The following is a 20200-nucleotide window of genomic DNA, read 5'->3' as shown; positions in this document are numbered from 1 at the left end:
GGGGGGGGGGGGGGGGGGGGGGGGGGGGGGGGGGGGGGGGGGGGGGAGAGGCTGAACATATGGTTTGCTAAAACATGGACTTGTAGTTTGGAGGCCGAGGCACCCTAAGGGATGGAGCTGACGGGCTTTGGTCCCTGTCTCCCTCAATTCCTCCCGCTTGGACAGCCAGAGCCGAACAGCCGTCCTCCAGGAGTAAGCAGCCTCTCTGTCTCCCTCTCTCTCCCTGCTGCTGCCCACACCCCCACACCCATCCTCAGTCAAACCCAGAGAAGTGAAGAGGGGGTGGTGAGGGGCCACTGGCTTTGGGGCGTAAATGGGGGGGGCCCTGGCTGCAGCTGGGAAACTGACTGACACCATCATCTTGTCCCTGGTCCCCAGAGTGTGAGCCCTGTTGCTGAGAGAATAAAAGCCCCTGTCCCGGCAAGAAGACATGCTGGTGCTGTGGTCCCAACACATATGGACATTTGCTGTGCATTAGCGTTCAGATTTTGGACACGTTTTTTGGGTAACGGATACTCTCTTCTCTGGGAATTTGTCAGAACTAAGGATACTGAGTTCAGGAGATATGGTTTTAGGAGTGGAGTAGGTTGTCAATGACCTACCAGCTACTGCAGCTATCTTATACAGATCACTGCACTGAGATAGACAGTTAACACACACACACTCAGACACACACCCTTAAGGTCTATGTGTTTACGGACACACTCACTCACTGGGATCAAGGCGCTAATGTACACACATGGTCTCACACATCCTGCATTGATGAACAAACATATGCACACACTCGCATAAACTCCCTGTGGGTCAGTGACTTAATATGCACATACTTACACACACACTGGTTCGGTTGTTGATAGACTTGCACATGCACACACCCTGAAGGTCAGTGCCGTGATGGACAGCACTCCTGATGCGCTCTGACAGACTCTGCTGCTTCCTTTCATTTCTACTTGCTTTTCCCCCCATCAGGTGACACCCACAGGTGCCTTGGCGAGAGAGACCCCGCCTCCTGCGGGTGCGTTTGGGGGCAGCTGGTGAAAACGGGAGGGCGGAGAAAGAGACGATGAGCGAAAAAGCGGGCGGCTGAGGCACCAGCTGCTTCCTGTCAGTGACCCACAGCATGGTGTGAACTCCACCTCTCCTCACACTCACAGATATACAGTTGTGTGAAAAGTGTTTGCCCCCTTCCTGATTTCTTATTTTTTTGCATGTTTGTCACACTTAAATGTTTCAGATCATCAAACAAATTTAAATATTAGACAAAGATAACACAAGTAAACACAAAATGCAGTTTTTAAATGAAGGTTTTTATTATTAAGGGGGAAAAAAAATCCAAACCTACATGGCCCTGTGTGAAAAAGTGATTGCCCCCCCCTGTTAAAACATAAATTAACTGTGGTTTATCACATCTTTGGAAAGCTGAGTTCAATTTCTCTAGCCACACCCAGGCCTGATTACTGCCACACCTGTTCTCAATCAAGAAATCACTTAAATAGGACCTGCCTGACAAAGTGAGGTAGACCAAAAGATCCTCAAAAGCTAGACATCATGCTGCGATCCAAAGAAATTCAGGAACAAATGAGAAACAAAGTAATTGAGATCTATCAGTCTGGAAAAGGTTACAAAGCCATTTCTAAAGCTTTGGGACTCTAGCAAACCACAGTGAGAGCCATTATCCACAAATGGTGAAAACACGGAACAGTGGTGAACCTTCCCAGGAGTGGCCGGCTGACCAAAATTACCCCAAGAGCGCAGCGACGACTCATCCAAGAGGTCACAAAAGACCCCAGAACAACAGCCAAAGAACTGCAGGCCTCACTTGCCTCAATTAAGGTCAGTGTTCATGACTCCACCATAAGAAAGAGACTGGGCAAAAATGGCCTGCATGGCAGAGTTCCAAGACGAAAACCACTGCTGAGCAAAAAGAACATAAAGGCTCGTCTCAGTTTTGCCAGAAAACATCTTGATGATCCCCAAGACTTTTGGGAAAATACTCTGTGGACTGACGAGACAAAAGTTGAACATTTTGGAAGGTGTATGTCCCATTACATCTGGCGTAAAAGTAACACGGCATTTCAGAAAAGGAACATCATACCAACAGTAAAATATGGTGGTGGTAGTGTGATGGTCTGGGGCTGTTTTGCTGCTTCAGGACCTGGAAGACTTGCTGTGGTAAATGGAAGCATGAATTCTGCTGTCTACCAAAAAATCCCGAAGGAGAATGTCCGGCCATCTGTTCGTGACCTCAAGCTGAAGCGCACTTGGGTTCTGCAGCAGGACAATGATCCAAAACACACCAGCAAGTCCACCTCTGAATGGCTTAAGAAAAACAAAATGAAGACTTTGGAGTGGCCTAGTCAAAGTCCCGATTTGAATCTGATTGAGATGCTGTGGCATGACCTTAAAAAGGCGGTTCATGCTCGAAAACCCTCCAATGTGGCTGAATTACAACAATTCTGCAAAGATGAGTGGGCCAAAATTCCTCTACAGCGCTGTAAAAGACTCATTGCCAGTTATCGCAAATGTTTGATTGTAGTTGTTGCTGCTAAGGGTGGCCCAACCAGTTATTAGGTTTAGGGGGCAATCGCTTTTTCACACAGGGCCATGTAGGTTTGGATTTTTTTTCCCCCTTAATAATAAAGACCATTTAAAAACTGCATTTTGTGTTTACTTGTGTTATCTTTGTCTAATATCTAAATTTGTTTGATGATCTGAAACATTTAAGTGTGACAAACATGCAAAAAAATAAGAAATCAGGAAGGGGGCAAACACTTTTTCACACAACTGTATATCTATATATGAATGATAGACAGTGAATGTTAAGCATCAGCTGGCTCTCATTCCAAATAAATAGTAACAAGCAGCTCTCACCTACTGATTCTGCTGCAAAGTCACATCCTTATCTGCTGTTAGACTCAGAGAAAGAAGGTCGTAGATATCTGCAGAGAAAAATCGTAGCGAGTCATACGTCCAGTCATGACTGAACCGTGACATCTGCCCTTTTCAGATATCAGCCCGGCTTACGTTGACGGCTGTGTTTTCACCTTGGAAAATAGCCAGTGTTCATCCAGCCCTCTTATGTATAATTGTGTGTGTTCGTTTAAGTGTGAAGCTGAAAATGTCTCATTGTGTGCTCCTAGGGCTGTTCCCTGACATACTGTTGGGGCAGTTCACCTCTGAAAAGGACACGTCTGTTTTGTCAGGACTTTTGGATGTTCAAAACGCATCTGATAGCTTAGAAGACATCAATGACCCTTTAAAAGGAATAGTTTTGGGAATGATACTTATTCACTTTCTTGCCAAGAGTAAATGAAAAGGTCCGTACCAATCCCATATCTGTCTGTTAAATATGATCAGCATTCTGTTAGCTTAGCACAAAGACCGAAAACAGTTGGATACAGCTGGCCTGGTTCTGTCCAGAGGTGACAAATCCATCTACCAGCACCTCCAAAAGCTCACTAATTTACATGTGTTATGTGCGGCAGCAGTGAATTGCCAGGCAACCAACTGAGACTGTGATGCAAGATGTCAACTTCTGAGCATGATTGGTGCTGGTTGATGGGTTTGTTTTACCACAGCATAGAGCCAGACTAGCTGTTTCCCCAATTCCAGTCTTTATGCTAAGCTAAGCTAGCCGACTGCAGCATCACCTTTATATTTATAGGAGAAACATGAGAGTGGCATCAATCTTCTCATCTAATAGTATTTTACAAAATCTTGAGCTACGTACTTCTTAACAAAAGTTGGGTACTGCTTCATGAAAACCTTACAATGTCAGGTGCAGAAATGTCATATGTATGGTGAAGAAAACTGAAACATCAGTGAAGTAGTTTGTTTAGCTGCATTTTGCACACTACAGCCATCTGATCCTTTTTTCAAAAGTCCATTATCATTCAAGTTCCAGAGGCCAATCAGCTTGAGAGGCTGTAAGCCTCTGTTGGTGAGGTTCTGTCCTGCTGAAGTGTCCTTGAGCAAAACACTTGCTCCGGGACTGCTGAAGTGCCTCGTGAAAAACAAGCTCAATTATACATCGAGCAGCTGCAGTGTATTTATATATTATTGCAAAAATGATGTAAGGCAGCTCTTAGCAAGTTAAAGAATAATATTCTGATTATAATGATAATTTTAAGGCGTAAAACACACTCGGTGCTGAAGAAAACCAGAGGAAGTCACCAAGGGCGTGAGGTTGTTTTGTCACCGTGGCTTGGAATGGCTTTTGGAGTTGTTCTCCTTTGAAAACGGGGGGAAGGAGGGGGGAGAAGGGAGGGGGTGGGTGAATAATTGATAGTGGCTGAGAGCGATATGAGTTTAGTTAATGTGCCCAGCAGCACAGACTAAGAGAGGAGCTGTTAGCTATTCCACCTCAGGCCTAAAACTCAAGCAGTGGAAAGACTCACCCTGGGTTAGGGGTCGCTGTTTAGTCATCCATCTTCCTATCTCTGTATCTTCTTATTACTTCATACAGTCCATTTTGTCAGATGGTGGGTGCACGTAGATTGTATCTTAATTTGCATGGGTCTGTTTGTGTGTCTGTGTGTGTTCGGAGGCATCTGCACAGCTGGATCTCCCTGCTAGCGGTGTTGTTGCAGCCCTCAGGTTCCTTTCTCTGAGTGGTAATAGAGTGCTCCTGTCAGCCTCCCCAGATGCCGCTCCATAAGGACCTCAACTCTCTTAACCCGCCAGGAGACTTCTGTGTTCACACTGCAACTCTCAGCTTCTTCACATTCCTACTTTTCCTGCTGAAGATAAAACACTGAAGTTTGCATTTGGACTTTTTGGAAATTGTTTTTTGCACTTGGGGTATAAAAACAAGTAAAAACAAAAAGCCAGACAACATTAATCAATTGTCACAAAATTTTGTTTAAATTATCGTTCATGTCTGGGCCCCAGGGGGCCTGACTCGCCGACAGAGCTGCAGTGCCCCCCCATAGAGTCAGGAGCTTGTGGTGTGTGATCCCGTGCTCTACACTGTAAACACAAACAGGGCCGACTAAGAGAGAGAGCAAATTGTTCTAAATTTAAGTCTCTCTCTTGTTGACAGTCGCTTCACTCCCCTGTGGTTTCCCTTCTAATATAGAGCCGGAAGTCCTATTTACAACCACGCAAAGCAAGCAGGCAAACAAAAAGGTGTCTGTCAATCATTCTCCACCACTCCCCCTTTCTTTCAGTACTCTGGACAGTGCCGCCGTGACATAAGCACCCCTACAAACTACAAACAGCACTGTCCATGGTCCTGGCGCAACAGCCGCGTCGTGTATCGACCAATAATTTTGTTGTTTTTGCTATTTTCCTATAGATCCATAAAGCTTCAACTGACCAACTTAAGTCCCCTTGTGGTGCCGGGCTCGATGTGCTTATAATTGTATAAACAGTGGCCTGATCAATACACTCACTTGCGAGTGCCTCCTTTTATGTTAACATTGAGGCCTGCTTATGGAAATCAATGTGAAGCTCGACAAAAAACGTATTGTGTTTGAATGTGAGATTAGTATTCGTAAAACAACAGCATGTCAAAATGAACGCATGTCTCTTAACTGTGTGTGTGTGTGTGTGTTGAGGTCTGGATGTAATATATAGGTCTAATCTTAACTTTTTACAGACTTATCCGTGTCTACCGAATGAGATGTACTTTACAGTCCAGTATGTCCTTGATGGTGTCTTTATTATAAGCAATACACTACTACTTTTATTCACAATCATTCACTTGATTAATGGAGATGATGCCCTTCAAACCCCTCAATCATTAAGAATTTTCCTGCAGTTCTCTTACATTTTATTCAGCTGGACTTCTTTGTATATGGAAACTTTTATACCTTTACTATACAATTTTAAATTAATTTGTAAGAGCTTGAAGAAATCCTTGCAGGGCCGTCCTTCAATCAGAGGATCGGCGGTCTCTGCTAGTCGCATGTTGATGTGTCCTTGAGCAAGACACTTAATCCCAAAATTGCTCCCGTAGCTGCGCCTAAGTCGCTTTGGATAAAAGCGTCTTCTAAATGACTGTAATGTATGCAGGCTAAAACATTTAACACCTCCGAAAACCAACAATATTTCCACAAAATGTAAAAAAAGCTAAAGGAGTAAGTCCTCACTTAACACGCTTACACTTAACAGGAGAAACTGACATTGTCTCTGTAGTTGGAGAAATAAAATAACTGACACCATCTCCCATGTGCCCGCGCGGAGGATCTTGCTTCTCTCTCGCTCTCTACTTTCTCCTCCATGTGATATTTCGCTCCTGTCGTTCCTCCTGATTTACCAGACATCCTCTTTCCCCTGTTGTCACATTTGGTACAGATGGTTAGGCTCTATGGAGTGGTCTGTCAGTCTCCATTTGGCCGCCTCGGTGTGACAGCGGGTCTGATGGCTCGTGAAGGGCCCCCGACTTTCCCAGCACACGGACGCTGACATTTCTCAAAGGGGCTTGCATGCGCGCTTCCCACCCAGCCAGAGGAGAGAAATGAAGAACCTGGAGTTGACCCAAGATAGAAGGAGAGATTGAGAGGTTGGGGTTTCATTTAGAAAACGCGTAAGAGAAAAGAAAGAGGAAGGGGGTAGGAGATGAGGAGTAAGTGGGAGACAAAGGGATGCAAAATAAGGGCAGGTAAAGTGGTAGAGGACAAAAAAAAGAAGACACACATGTCAGTCATCGGTTGTAGATGTGATCTTATAGCTGATGTCAGTAACCCATCCAGTGCCCTGTACCACTGCGCTAATCATTTCCTTCTGAGGGACGCTGCTCCAAATGCCTGACAGCCCTCAACTCCCAGCTGCCTGCATGTTGTTGGTGATGCACGGGAATTGAAATAGAAAAAAAAAACCACACTCATAATTACTGCGTTAGACAGTCATAGAAGAGACATGCAGGCACAAGAGCAGATACACACACCTTTACCTTTCAAACACACAGATAAGCACAAACATGGCGACGTGTGATCAGAGGAATTCACAGTTCTATCTGGTGTGCCATTATTTTAATGCATTGCAAATTACAAAGACGGATGTAGTGAGTAAAAATGGACGGCGAAATTTGGGGAGAATAGTCTGTATATGCTTAACGGTGTATTTCAGTGCAGCAGAAGCAAGAGATTTAAAAAAAAAAAAATAAAAAAAAAAAATAATAACATATACTGAGTACATTCTGTCTTGCAACATTTGGAGAACTAATTCAAACAGTGACAATTATGAGTATTTGTTTTTCCCATCTTTGCTGGAAATCCTCCTGTTATGAGCATTTTCTGATACTGATGTAATTTTCATTATGGAATAATTTCCTGTGCAAGTTGATTGAAAACGAGAAATTATTAATAAGAAATTGGTTTTCAAGATTTTGTTTTAACAAACTGGTTTTAGTAGATGATGATGTGATGTCAGGTGTTGACATTGATTCACATTTAAGAGCTTACCTCTTATCTCTGCTGTTTCCTGTATAATCTTTAAAATGAACGCTATACAACAATGAGTGATCTCTATTCTTCACCTTGATGCTGCTAATAATCAGACCAACACAGCATGTAACTAATTTAACTCTTGTTTCAGTATTCAGAGCAAAGCATTTGTTTTAAGAACAACAAGAACAAACAATGATCTACCTTAAAAATCCTCATAATAGAGGAATTAACCCAGAAAAATATCTACACTCCGTTTTAACGAGAAACCATCACCGACCTAACCTTTGCCAATATAGTCTAAGTTGTTTTATTGCATCCCGGCTGCAAGGTAGAGACCACATTTGACAATTCAGAGGGGGAGAGAGGGAGGAGAGGGGGGAGCGGCTGTATTGTAGTGCCTGCGGGCAATGCTCCCAGTCAATATATATATCCACACTCGCTCCTGCGCTCCTATTTGAGCGGGACGCGCTGCCCTCTCAGTGCCACTGCAGTGGAGTGACAGCCAGCCACACCGGGACGCTCTCGAGGTACGGATGAATACATTCCTTCTCTACTTTCAAGTAGATGGTGGCAAGCAAGCAGGTCAGTTTGTTAAGATTAAGGGATATTTTATAAAGGAACTTATATGTACATTGTGTTTTTGCACACATTAAGAAAATGCTTTTGTTGTATTTATTTTATGTTGTAGATTTTGAAAGATAAAAGGATACATTTAAAGTTTTATTTTCAATATTTGATTGTTCATTTCTAATGCTGAATGTGGTCACACCATTTTATAAAATACAGATTTATTATTTCCATATACAGACTTTTGAAGTTAAAATTATACACTGCATTGCCACTAATTTTACACATGCAATTTAGCATTATTAAATGTGATTATAATGCAATTTCCATAACCCTAAAAACTTATCAGCTGCCGCATCATCTGATGTTTGTCTGTCAAATTTTAACGGCAGAAAATAATGTGTCTATTCATGCATACAATACATTTATTTTGTTTGTGGAACAATGTTTTTTTGTTGTTTGGTTGAAAATTGAGTTAAAAGGACATTTGTTATTATATTGAAAATGAAACGGAGATAAAAATGACAATACATTTAAAACCTCGTTCTTATTTTCCAGAAAGCCAAATATTCTTCCTTACAAGGTAAAGTATGAATTTATAAATGCTTAACAACTATTTCAGCTACACAGTCGTGTGCATTTACATACTGTACAGACAGCCTGTCCGATAGTCTGTCAGTGGTGTGGTTGCTGTTGCATGTAACTTGTCAAAGCTTTTAGTGTGGTGAACCTCTTTAATTGGAACAATAGATGTTCAAGCGGTTAGGCTTGTTTGATCATCAGCCCTAAAAGCTTAAAACAAGACCGCAGGGTTTGGATATGGGGCGGCGGGGGGCCAAAGTGCACAGTCAGCGGAGAGGCAAGCGGATAGTGGCCAGAAGAGGAAGAAAAAACTACTGTAGAAATGATTTTTATTGATTGGATCGTAGCAGCAGCTGTTAGGTTCCATTATGAGCTCAAAGCTCAGGTCAGAGCCCCGGGGTGGACAAGTGAGCCAATCAAATGGTCAGCCACAAAACGGGCCAATTCTTAGGGTCCAATTGGGAGAGCAGTTGGCAACAGCCTGCCATGCTGTGTTAGACTCACTGCATCTTTCATCATCACCCTTCGTGCTGTGGCTTTTATAGATGAGGTTGTCTGCTGTCTCTCAGTATAACCGGCCATCCATCACCTGTGTTTGCTTCACTGGCCTTTAAATCAAAACTTTGTCATGAGCCGTCTGTGCAAGACAGAAAAAGATTGGTTTGGTGAAGTTTATCTTTACTTCAACTTGGACTGAACATCACACAGACTTTCATCTTTGAATGACCTGGGGGGGGGAAAAAAGACAAAATGAAAGCCTCAAAGCGTGTTAAAAGTGTTTTAAGTTGAGGAGCACACTCCTCACATCTTCTTTCACCGGAGGGTTCACCCACCGGCCTGGCTTAAAGTATAAAAAGATCACTAAGTTTCTGTAATTTAACAGATGAAAAAAACACATTTATTGCAGGGTATTTAATTTGTTTAGGGGATTAGAGAAGAGAGATATTAATTAAGCCTATGCTCATGGATGATGATGAAGAAGTATAGAAATATAAAAGACGAGAGAAAGAGAGAAATATTTTGACAATACACAGTTTCAGAGTAAATTAAAAGGTGCAAATATAGCTCTCTTTAAATATATGAATTGCAGCTATACAAGCTGTTTGCTGCACATTTATTGATGTAAGAAAGACAAAATACAATCATGTTAAAAATGATAAATTAATTAAAATGTCTATTCGATTTATTGATGGCGAGGGGTTTTAAACTGTTATGAGACACATCAAGTTACAAACTAATAATCCATTACAATAATTAAAGCATTTTAAAATTAGATAAAGGGAAAACATGTCTTTTAATTAAAATGTAGCCTCTAATAATACATTGCTATTATTGCTTATTGATTAATAAAGTGTGACACAACTCTAAATTACAGAGACAGAGTTCAGGAGAGCAGTTGAACTTATGCACCATGTCCTGACCCAGATCCCATTCCTGGCACTAATGACGCCCTATAGGCATGACGCCAGGCTCTCATTAGGAACCAGGCCTCAAACCCCCAACTCCTCTTCGTTAAATACCTGCAACCCTCAGCCTGTCCACACCGCGCCTGTAGCCGGCCTTCGAGGGGCCAGGCCCTAAGCTCAAGCAGGCCTGTTAGTGTTGTGAGGACCGCCTGCACAGGTGCTTAGTCCCCCGTGATGGCCCCGTTTGCACCCCAGCCCTGGACCCTGCTAGCGCCTATGGTGCTGCACTGGAACTAATGAGTAGTGGCAGGTACAATGAGAACAGAGCAGTGTGGGCCTCCCTGCAGTTAGGCTAGTGGCAACCCTTAGCTTAGGCAGACAACAAATGTGCTCTCCTTATGCACGTGTGCATAATGATATATACTGTTCAGTGCACACATGACTTTATCTCGGATATTTCGATTTCTTGCAAGCTGTCTCCTGTTTTGTATACATATACATCAAATATGAAATCTGTCAATTTGTTGTTTCTAATCTGTTGATGTTTTGCTGTTTTCAAAAAGTATCACCTTTATTCATACAGAACTGTCTTGTGTATTCACAGGTACCATAAATGCTCTTTTTCATCTACCTTACCAAACTGAGGAAAAAACAATGAAATGAACCTTGGCACAAAAGATATCAAATCTAAAAATATATCTTAAATTATCATCATTTAAATACAACCACACAATCTTGATAAATATAAAGACTCAACCATGTCCAAGGACGATGCTTGTAAAGTGACGTCTGCCAGCAAACACAAGGAGCGCAAGCCTAAGAAGCCTCACTATATTCCCCGGCCATGGGGCAAACCCTACAACTACAAATGCTTCCAGTGCCCCTTTACCTGCATGGAGAAGTCCCACCTGTACAACCATATGAAGTACAGCCTGTGCAAGAACTCCCTTTCTCTGCTAATAGAGTCAGACTGGCCGTATAAAAAGGGCAACATCCTGCACCCAGAACAGCTTCGACCCTTTCAGCAGGCACATGGCCATCAAGCTACCGGGAAAGATGAACTCGAGCAGGTGACACGGACTGAGGAGGGACAAAGGCAACGAAGGGCCGTTGAGGAGGAAGGTGAAGACAGGGAAAGCCAGGGACCAAAAGATGAAGAAGAGGGAGGACGAGGAGAGGGACCAGATGTCACTGGGCTAACAAAAGAGAGCTCCAGTGACCGCAACAGAGGAGACGCTACCAGGAAAATGAAACAGCCAGATTCAGAGCTTCTGATGGCTGACATGCTCTCCCTGGAAGATCAGCTTTTACGAGCACGCTCGGTAGAAGTAGAGGCCCAGCTGAAACACTACAAACTATCTAAGACATATCTGACAGCTCCTAGTCTGCTGTCGGAGCAGTGGCGGCTGCTGGCGTCCAGCCACTCTAAGGCCAAAGCTGAAGGTGCTCAGCCCCGAGTGAGTAGTACAATCCCCTGTTACCCTCCTCCGCCAAACCTGGTGGATTACCAGGATCCCACTGGACTCAACCTGTCATTGCTCGGGGTGGGCTACCCCATCAGCCCCAGCCTCTTCTCCTACATGAACTCAGCTATGCCCACTGCTGCCGCGGGTGTCACCGCCCAGACCCACGCGCAGCTTGCCCAGTTTCCCTTCCTTGCGTCGGCCGCTCAGCTGATGCACCCAGCCTCCAGCACCCACACAGACAGAGCTCTTATCCCCCCTCGCCTGTACTACCCCTTTCTGTGTGAGCATACGTTCGGACCGGCCTCCAGTCAGAGTGATGCCAGCAAAGCGCTCAAGACGTCCACAAACAGTCTAGAAGTGAATCCTCTGTCTGGCTTCCAGCCTAAAGTCAATCTGTGGAAAGTGCCTGCTTTGCGGCCAGGGACTGCCGCAGTCTCCCCTGCTGGCTGGGTGTCACCTCAGAGAGACTCCCCCGAACAGGGCTACAGGGTGGGGGATAAAATGCAGGCTATAGCCAAGGAAGGCAAAGCAAGCTGGGGCCTCAAGAGGACAGGTGCCCCACTGGGGAACCATGAGGCACCTGTGGAGAAGAAGCCGGCCATGGGAGGATTCAGTTTGGACCTTTTGAAGAATATTCAGACATCAACTCTTAATATGGCAGCGGAAAAACTTCTCTTTCATGGAAGGTAAAGATTTCCTTAAAGTGTTCTTTTGTTGTTCAAAAAAACATTGTGAGTATTAAAACAAGTAGCAGTAAGAGTCATTTTGTCCATAATATTGGCTAATTATCTACAGGGAACAACTGTAGCGGTATTTCATTTTGTTATACTGTAGTCTCAATAAGCCATAACTTTCTCCCATTCTCAGCTTACAGGATGCTCAGCTTCAGACCCGGCCCACGGAACTGTGGTACAACGACCCTCTCACCAGCCCCAACAGTGAAACCTCCTCTCTTTCTAACAACAGCCATGACCCGACTGCTGCCCGAGCAATGGGGGAGGGAACTTCAGAGTCAGTGGCTGCTCTCCTCAGTGACCTCTCCAAGGCCTTGCATGAGTATCAGGAGGCTGAGTGCAAAATCTCCCACCTGGAGAAGGAAGACCTTCCCGCCCAGCGCCACCTCTGGGAACACCTGGGCAAAATCCGCAGTGAGCTCTCCCACATCCACCAGGCGCTGGAGCGGACGTCTCGCCAGTGCGACGGGCCTCTCGACCTGTCGCTTAAAAGGGACTCGACAGATTTGCTTGGTGACCGCGGCATGAGAGAGGACGGCAGCCTTAAAGACAACACAACAGAGACAGAGGAGGAGGACGAGGAACTGGAGGAGAAAAAGGAGGAAGAAGAGAATGAGGGCGAGAGAAATGCAATGAAGGCTTCGTTGGAGAGTCGAAAGCAGTCGTTGGACATGCTGATCAAGATGAGTCAGGCATCGGTGGTGAACACAGAGGTTCTCTCTACCGGCGGTCTCGGCATGAGGCCCAGTTCTGCTGAGGCCTCATGGCCGAGCAGGACCACCAAGTGTGAGGCAGACTCCAGCGTCCTGCTTTGCGCAGACGGCCGATCAGTGGTTTTCACCGACATCCCTTCCTCCGCCAAAACCCCAAAGAGACCCCCGTCCATGCAGCGACTAGAGGCCCAGTGTCCCCCGAGCCCTTTGACAGCTACCGACAATTAAACTTCTACTCATCTGACTGTAATATAACTGACTCCATACATTCGTTATTACTGGCATGCCATGGATTTGCACTGGCCGGAGGAGGACTGTCACTCTTACCCTCAGTTTAACTTCGCAACAACCTCAAACATTTTGCACCTTTCATAAGACAAACAGGGAATGAATGACAAAAAAAGTCTTACAAATGCACTATGTACCTTGATTGTTACAAGATTCTCCTAAAAAAATATTTTAAAATGTAACATCAGCACTTAACAGTAACTTCCATAAGGATAATTTAAGTTAAGTCCATTGAAATCATGTTGAGAGACAAACCTTTGAATGGATTTGTAAATATTGTAATTATAATAAATGTAAGTAAAACGTTTTGAAGGGTAAATGGTTTTATATGGATGATGTCATGTTGGACGGCATCATTTCACTTGACAATAAATTGCATTATACACACTGTATTTCTCTGAATAAACTGAGTAAAAAACAAGAGACTGTTTTATGACCAATAAATGGGAACAAACAAATTTTTTTTTTTTTGCTGTTCAGTCCTATTATGAAAAGCCAGGAGGCAAAATGTCATCATCACTATCATTTAAAGTCTAAATTGGAGACAAACAGACTCATAGTGGCAGCACCACCTGACTCTCCTGTATCTGTCCTGACACGTTCGGGTGGATGTGCTAAAGGTGAAGCAGCTCCTTAAGCTAAATTGCCATCAGCGGGGTCACCTGTGCCTCTCCTCGTGGATCAAGTAGCCCTCCTGCAAAGGTCAGGGCTCCACTTGGACTATATGGAGGACTACCTGTCGCCCCCAGGATGGGCACTGAGTGCTGGGCCGCCCCACGTCCGCTGGCCCCTTCACCACAGTCACAGTCAAGACACAGCAGCAAAGGTCAGCTGCCTTGACCAGAAGAGCCCACAGTGGATGCCCGGACTGGATATGTTCTATATAAACAATTCGGTTATTCAAGCAAATATATGCAAATAATTTAAATTTATTTTAAGGGGAAAAAATAGTTTCTCACAAAAGTAGAGCTAGAAAAATTTCATTGGCTTTAAAATGATTAAATATTTGTCAGTATTCATCTCGGGTTTTACAGTCCTTTACAGTCACCTGGGGACTCTTTAAAGTCTCCTGAAAAAAATTTAAATGTTGGAATTTTATCTGACTGTTTTCAGGGTTACTAAATGCCAATTTAGATGTTTTAGACATGAAAAGTATTGTACTCTCTCAGTTGGAGCTTCACTAAAATCCAAGTAGATAGCTCCCTCATGTGGAGAAAAGATTTAAAGCCACATCGTCTCAGTCTTTAGAGCTGATGACAAAGTCCTTCCTCAAAAAGCTTTAGATTAACTTAGACATGCAAAGAAGCCGCCAGTTAAAATAGGAAGTGCAGTTGCAGAAATAAAAGCCACATAAGAGGAGCATTAAATGGTACGTTCTAATATTTTAATAATGTTGGGGTTGGAACATGCAGTCAGAATACTCAAATTTAGACTAAATTAAAGTTAATTTAGATTCAATGCACAAGGTAATGGAGTTGGGGTAGAAGAAGTAACAGTACTGTATGTAAGAAGAAGAACATAGTGCAAAAAGTAAAAGAGGAACATAAGTCTTTTACACTTAACTCTGTTAAAGTTGTCACATTCATTTTAACATTGTCAAATGTATTTGTTTTTGCCCAATGCAATTATGGAGAGCAGAAAGGTAAAAGGCTTTTATTGGATCAAAATAACAATTGTTACACTTTAAGGCCTGATTACTTTGGTTGTTGGACTCTCCATTAACGGCAGATATGGCTCCTCATATTGTTAAGTAATGATTGAAGCAGTATTTTTGAAGAGTGGATGTTATTTAAAATGTAGCAATGTAGATAAATCGAACTACACTTGAAATTGAAATACATTTTTAATTTCAAAAACTTTATCAAATTTATCAAAACAGGAAGAAATGTAATTGAGTACTTCCACTAATGGTCACATCTACTATCTTCATGCTGTATTCATTAAAGTGCATTATGTTTTGCAGTTTTACAATTATCACTATTATCTGGTGCTCCCCTCAGCTTTACCGAGCTTTACAGCGAGTTTCCCCCACTTTTTCACAACTTCACTTGTTGTTGTAACGTTGTTTTAGGCCAAAGGCCCTTTCTTTTAGCGATGAGCTGGTGACTACGGTGAAGCATGTAAGAGAGCGCAACTTGTTTACCACCAAGAAGCCCAAAAACTCAGCTATTGTAGGTTAAAATGCTTTTGTCTCTTAAAGGAAATGTCAGTGCAGCTACTTTGTGAGATGATGTTCCCCATTAACTTCCTCATTTGCTTTTCTATCTTAACATATTTTTAGATTGCTTTGGACTGACCTCTGTGCGATCTGTGCAAAAGTAGCTGTCAAGTAAAGATGATGCGAGCTGTCCTCTTCCTGCTTCTGCTCAACACCTCGGCCTGCTGTGGTTTTGGCTTTAAAGGGTGCTCTCTGAACTTCCCCATGACAGATGTTATATGGTGCTTCAACCAGAACATCGCTAACCTCTCTGATGTTGTTAGCATGATACCAGATAACATAACAACCATCAACCTGTCCAAGAACAAGATCAGGGTCATCCCCCCTGGATCATTCAGTCAGATGCTTGGGCTTAAATGCCTGGACCTGAGCCAGAACCATCTGTTCTCTCTAAAAGGAGGAGAATTCAGAGGCTTGGTTGTCCTGGAATGTCTCAACCTCACCTGCAACAACATCTCACACATTCACTCTAATGCCTTTGATGGACTCACCAGGCTACAAACACTGCTTCTGATCCACAACGTACTTGCAACAATCTCTCCGAGTATCTTTAAGTCCCTTCCAGCCATTCAAGAAGTCAATCTGTCCCTGAACAAGCTCAAGGCCTTCAGCTGTGGGGACTCTGGTGGTTCCGCCACTCTTTTGCGGCTCGACCTTTTCGCAAACAACATCCTGAGGGTTAATGTGACCTGTTTCCCTGCCCTTGAGTACATCAGGCTGTCCAACAACTCAAAACTGGAGCTGCAGGCTGATGTTTTTGCCTCCAACCCTAGGCTGAAGAGTCTGCTTTGTCAGGGAGTTAAAGCAGAAGTGCTGGTGGGACTCTTGGCGGAGACAAAGAAAAATCTCTCTTGGGTTGCGTTTTCTTTGTTTGTGGAGAAATCTCCACTGACTATCTGTGGAATGTTAAAAGGAATGGACCAGCTTGAGAAAGTTGAGGTATGTGCTCTTGTTGCTCATGCAATATTAGAGTTTCTTTTTTAATGAGTTTTAAATAACTATTCTCTTCATTTAATTTGATACAGGTTGACTTAAAAGGATCCAGGTTACCTCGGGCTAACTACAGCCTGCTGGACTGTGACACTCCACCCGTGGTTGTTATTGAGGATGCAAACCTTGGGAATGTTGCTCAGTTGTTTTTGGGTAGGGGTAATACGAGCAAACTTTATCTCATCAACTGTGGGTTGAAGCAGATATCTTGTACTACATTTGATGGCTACCGAAGCCTGAAAATGCTGCAGCTGAATCATAATAAGCTCGACATTCAGAGGGACACATTCAAAGGCCTGACCCACCTCACGTTTTTAAGCTTTGACACGAGCAAAATCCGTGACATTGACCCCAACTGGTTCGTCCCTCTGAAGAGTCTGACTCGCCTGTCTCTCGTGAAAAATGAAATCACTGAGTTGACACCAAAGGTATTCAGTGCCCTAACTCGACTTGAGCAGCTCTACCTGCAGTTCAACCTGCTGAAGTACATCACCAAAAAGCCCTTCAGTAAGCTACGGAGGCTAACGAAGCTCAACCTCAGCTTAAACATTATTGATTTCATCGAAGTCGGCACCTTCCGAGACCTGACGAGGCTTACGTATGTAATATTCCCTGCTTGTGCATTCATCTTTCCTCAATTTTTCTCATTGTCCATTTATTTAACACATTCATCTGTCCATTAGATACCTGGACTTAAGTGGGAATCGGATCAAGATGCTGACACCATATATTCTGTCTGGCCTGATCAATTTGAGGAAATTTGTTCTGTACAACAACCGCCTCAATTTTAGATCCTATGAAGCTCCTTTCATAAACCTTACTTCTCTGGAGGTATGACTTGTTTTTTGAGAGTCAATTGTTAAAAATAGTGATGCACTTTATGTATAAATCTGTTCATATTTGTATCTGTCTTTCTTCTATGTCAACCCTGGAGTATCTGGAGATGAACTACCAGGGTCCCGGGGGTCAAGGCATTGGTATCATCGGACCGCATTTCTTCCAAGGTCAACGTAGACTTATCTCTGTTGCCATCGGGCACAGCATCCTGCTCGACTTCCATCCCGATGCCTTTGTTCCTCTGGTCAATTTGAAATACCTGTACATAGCTGGTGTTGTTATGAAAACGACCAACCTGAGCACAGTGTTCTCCCCTCTGAAAAATCTGAAGAAGCTGACTCTTTACAGAGCAGACCTTGATGCTCTGCCTGCTAACCTGATGCCACCAGATAATACACTCGAGATTCTCAAAGTCCAGTCAAACCACCTGCACACTGTGGACGAAACTATGCTGGATGCTCTCCCAAGGTAGAAGAGCTACTGAAATGTCGAGCAAACAGCTTATTATGGGGGGGTCAGCTGGACACCTGAAGATTAATTTGAGCTCAGCAGTCAGTGTTGCTAGATTGGGCTACTATATGGTAATATAACCAGACAAATTTTGTATCTGAAGATTTCTGCAAGAATTGCATTTTTCACCAATTAGAGGGATGAGCACGCCTGCTCTGGAAACTGCTCAGTAACCCCGATTGTCAATATACCATTCATCCTCTGAATGCCCTAGGTCACTAGTTTGTTCAAAAAATAGTATTACTGTGTGAAATGGCCCCTATAGGGACTAACATCATCACACATGGATACAATTGGACTCATTAGTTGACAAGACTCGATTTTAAATTTAGAATGAATGCAATTCCAAGACTGTTTAGGGACCCCAGTATGCTTAAACCAAAACTGCATTAGATTAGTATTAAGTAGCATGTCTGTAAAGGGAAGACTCTTGGGACCCCAAAGAACCCATATTCATTCACATATCTTGAGGTGAGAGGTCAAGGGACCCCGCCATGCAAGTCTTCGCTCAAAAATTTTGCCTGACTTTTGAGCGTTATTATGCAAGTACGGTAACGATTAAAGCTGCACCCAGTAGTCTTTAAACAGGGCAGAGTGCTAGCCTGGCTCTGTCCAATTGTAACAAAATCCACCTATTCTACCACATTTTGATTTTCAAATTCTACTTGTCAAATAAATAGACTTAATTGCATCACTAAAATAGAAACAAATTTAGAATCTATGTACCTCTTCTGTGTCAACTTTACCTGTACTGACATATAGATATTTGGTGTGAATTAAAATTGAATAAAATCTGCAACTTTGGTGTATATTTATGTATTTCCAGATTGCGTTCTTTGGACATTACAGAAAACCCACTTACCTGTACCTGTGATAATGCCTGGTTCAAGACCTGGGCCATCCACAACACTCATACACAGGTAATAGCTGGAGACACTGTGATAAGTATTAATGTATGTTGTAAACCAACAAAAAGTACAAAACTTTCTTAAATTCTCTCTAGGTGTCCTATTTGTACAGCCTGCACTGTGACAATGACAGGAGATCTGCCTTCTTGTGGCAGTTTGACGATAAGGCCTGCTCCTATGATCAGGTTTCCTTCACTCTCTTCATCACCTGCTCTGTGATGGACATGTTGTTTGCATGTGTGTGTCTGGCCTGGCACACACAAGGCCCCACTCTGCGCTACCTGCTGCTCGTCCTGAGGGCAAAACTACGTGGACATAGAAGGGCAGCAGTGACCAAATTCCAGTATGATGCATTCATCTCCTACTGCTCCAAGGATGAGGCCTGGGTGATGGAAGAGCTGGTGCCCAATCTAGAGAGGCCTGCTGGTGGTGAACCGAGGCTCAGGCTGTGCCTTCACCACAGAGACTTCCGCCTTGGCGCTGCTGTTCTGGCGAACATCGAGGCCGCCATTCACAGTTCTCGCCACACCATCTGTGTGGTGACACGTCACTTCCTCCAAAGTGAGTGGTGCTCCGTGGAGTTTCAGTTGGCCAGTTTGAGGCTTTTATGTGATGGCAGTGATGTCCTGCTTCTGGTGTTCCTGGAGGAGATACCTGAACACTGTCTGTCTCCCTACACACGATTACGCAAGATCGTACACAAGAACACCTACCTGCTGTGGCCTGAGAAACCACAGGAACAGGACGCTTTCTGGGTCAGACTGATCGATGCTTTAAAACACAATGAGGAGGGAGGAAGAGGTGGAGAACATGAGTTGGCATAGCTAATTGGCTAAACCAAATGATAATAATTTCAACATACCCACAATTATCTGTTCATGACCTGTATAGTGTATTGTGAATTGTTTTGGTAATTTTTGACGATGTAATTGTAAATGATTATATATTATATTATATTATTTTGTCGATTAATCGTTTGGTCTAAAAATGTCAGTAAATACTGAGAAATATCCATTCCAGTTTTTCAAAGTCCAATGTAATTTCTTGAAAATCAGGAAGTCTATGTTTGAGTGGCTGAAAACAACATTTTTGCATGAAAAATTACTTATACGATTCATCTGTTATTAAAACAGTTAGCGATCATTTTTTGGTCGATCTACAACTTGATTAGTCGACTGATTGTTGCAGCTCTAATAGTATTGTAGTACTAGTGATATAGTATGAAATGAGGATGTCATAGTATAGTATGAAATAAAATAAATGAATTGATTTGTCATAAAAATGTCAAAGTATATACCATGAAATACTTTCATAGTATAGTCAGCTATAAAATATGTTATAATGCCATAATATGGCATTCCATGAAAAAAATCATAAACATTTCAAAATATTAATAAAAGTCAGTATAGCATGTCGAAAAAAGTCATATATAGTATGTCGAAAAAAATCATATATAGTATGTCGAAAAAGTAAAAAAAGTCATAGTATAGCATGTTGAAAAAAGTCATAGTATAGCATGTTGAAAAAAGTCATAGTATAGCATGTTGAAAAAAGTCATAGTATAGCATGTTGAAAAAAGTCATAGTATAG

The 20200-nt window shown here is 43.0% G+C and overlaps 2 protein-coding genes across 6 annotated transcripts in view; both read left to right on the top strand.

The window, feature by feature from the left end:
- The window catches only part of LOC116381287 (toll-like receptor 13), a 28983-nt gene extending 8971 nt beyond the window's left edge, over positions 1 to 20012 (top strand). For 2 of the 4 annotated variants that reach the window (XM_031843330.1, XM_031843331.1), the window contains exons 3-8: positions 15429 to 16304; positions 16391 to 16953; positions 17039 to 17186; positions 17290 to 17660; positions 18529 to 18622; positions 18706 to 20012. In XM_031843330.1, coding sequence (XP_031699190.1) covers positions 15483 to 16304; positions 16391 to 16953; positions 17039 to 17186; positions 17290 to 17660; positions 18529 to 18622; positions 18706 to 19434 — 2727 coding nt within the window. In that variant the 5' untranslated portion in view covers positions 15429 to 15482 and the 3' untranslated portion in view covers positions 19435 to 20012. Of the gene's footprint in view, positions 1 to 14079; positions 14517 to 14785; positions 14790 to 15428; positions 16305 to 16390; positions 16954 to 17038; positions 17187 to 17289; positions 17661 to 18528; positions 18623 to 18705 lie in introns of those variants that run through there. The other 2 variants (XM_031843329.1, XM_031843328.1) reach the window with 2 other exon arrangements.
- prr35 (proline rich 35) lies at positions 8483 to 14078 on the top strand. Of its 2 annotated transcripts, XM_031843336.1 has the most exons (3): positions 8483 to 8541; positions 10551 to 12098; positions 12280 to 14078. In XM_031843336.1, the coding sequence occupies exons 2-3, from the start codon at positions 10705 to 10707 to the stop codon at positions 13085 to 13087; spliced, it is 2202 nt and encodes a 733-aa protein (XP_031699196.1). In that variant the 5' UTR covers positions 8483 to 8541; positions 10551 to 10704; the 3' UTR covers positions 13088 to 14078. The 2 variants fall into 2 exon arrangements, with proteins under 2 accessions (XP_031699196.1, XP_031699195.1); XM_031843335.1 differs by lacking the exon at positions 8483 to 8541 and having other exon boundaries at positions 9035 to 12098.
- Positions 20013 to 20200: the final 188 nt, after the last annotated feature.

The sequence above is a fragment of the Anarrhichthys ocellatus genome, unplaced genomic scaffold (assembly GCF_004355925.1).
Source record: "Anarrhichthys ocellatus isolate YVR2014 unplaced genomic scaffold, GSC_Weel_1.0 scaffold4, whole genome shotgun sequence".
Taxonomy (NCBI): Eukaryota; Metazoa; Chordata; class Actinopteri; order Perciformes; family Anarhichadidae; genus Anarrhichthys; species Anarrhichthys ocellatus.
Note: the sequence above shows the minus strand (reverse complement) of the source record. Positions and strands in the feature narration are given on the sequence as shown.

What these genes read in the sequence shown, in the direction of transcription:
- prr35 (XM_031843336.1), top strand. Translation starts at nt 10,705, where the DNA reads ATGTCCAAGGACGATGCTTGTAAAGTGACGTCTGCCAGCAAACACAAG. An exon ending in AAACTTCTCTTTCATGGAAG is followed by an intron (nt 12,099 to 12,279) that starts GTAAAGATTTCC and finishes TCCCATTCTCAG; the next exon opens with CTTACAGGATGCTCAGCTTC.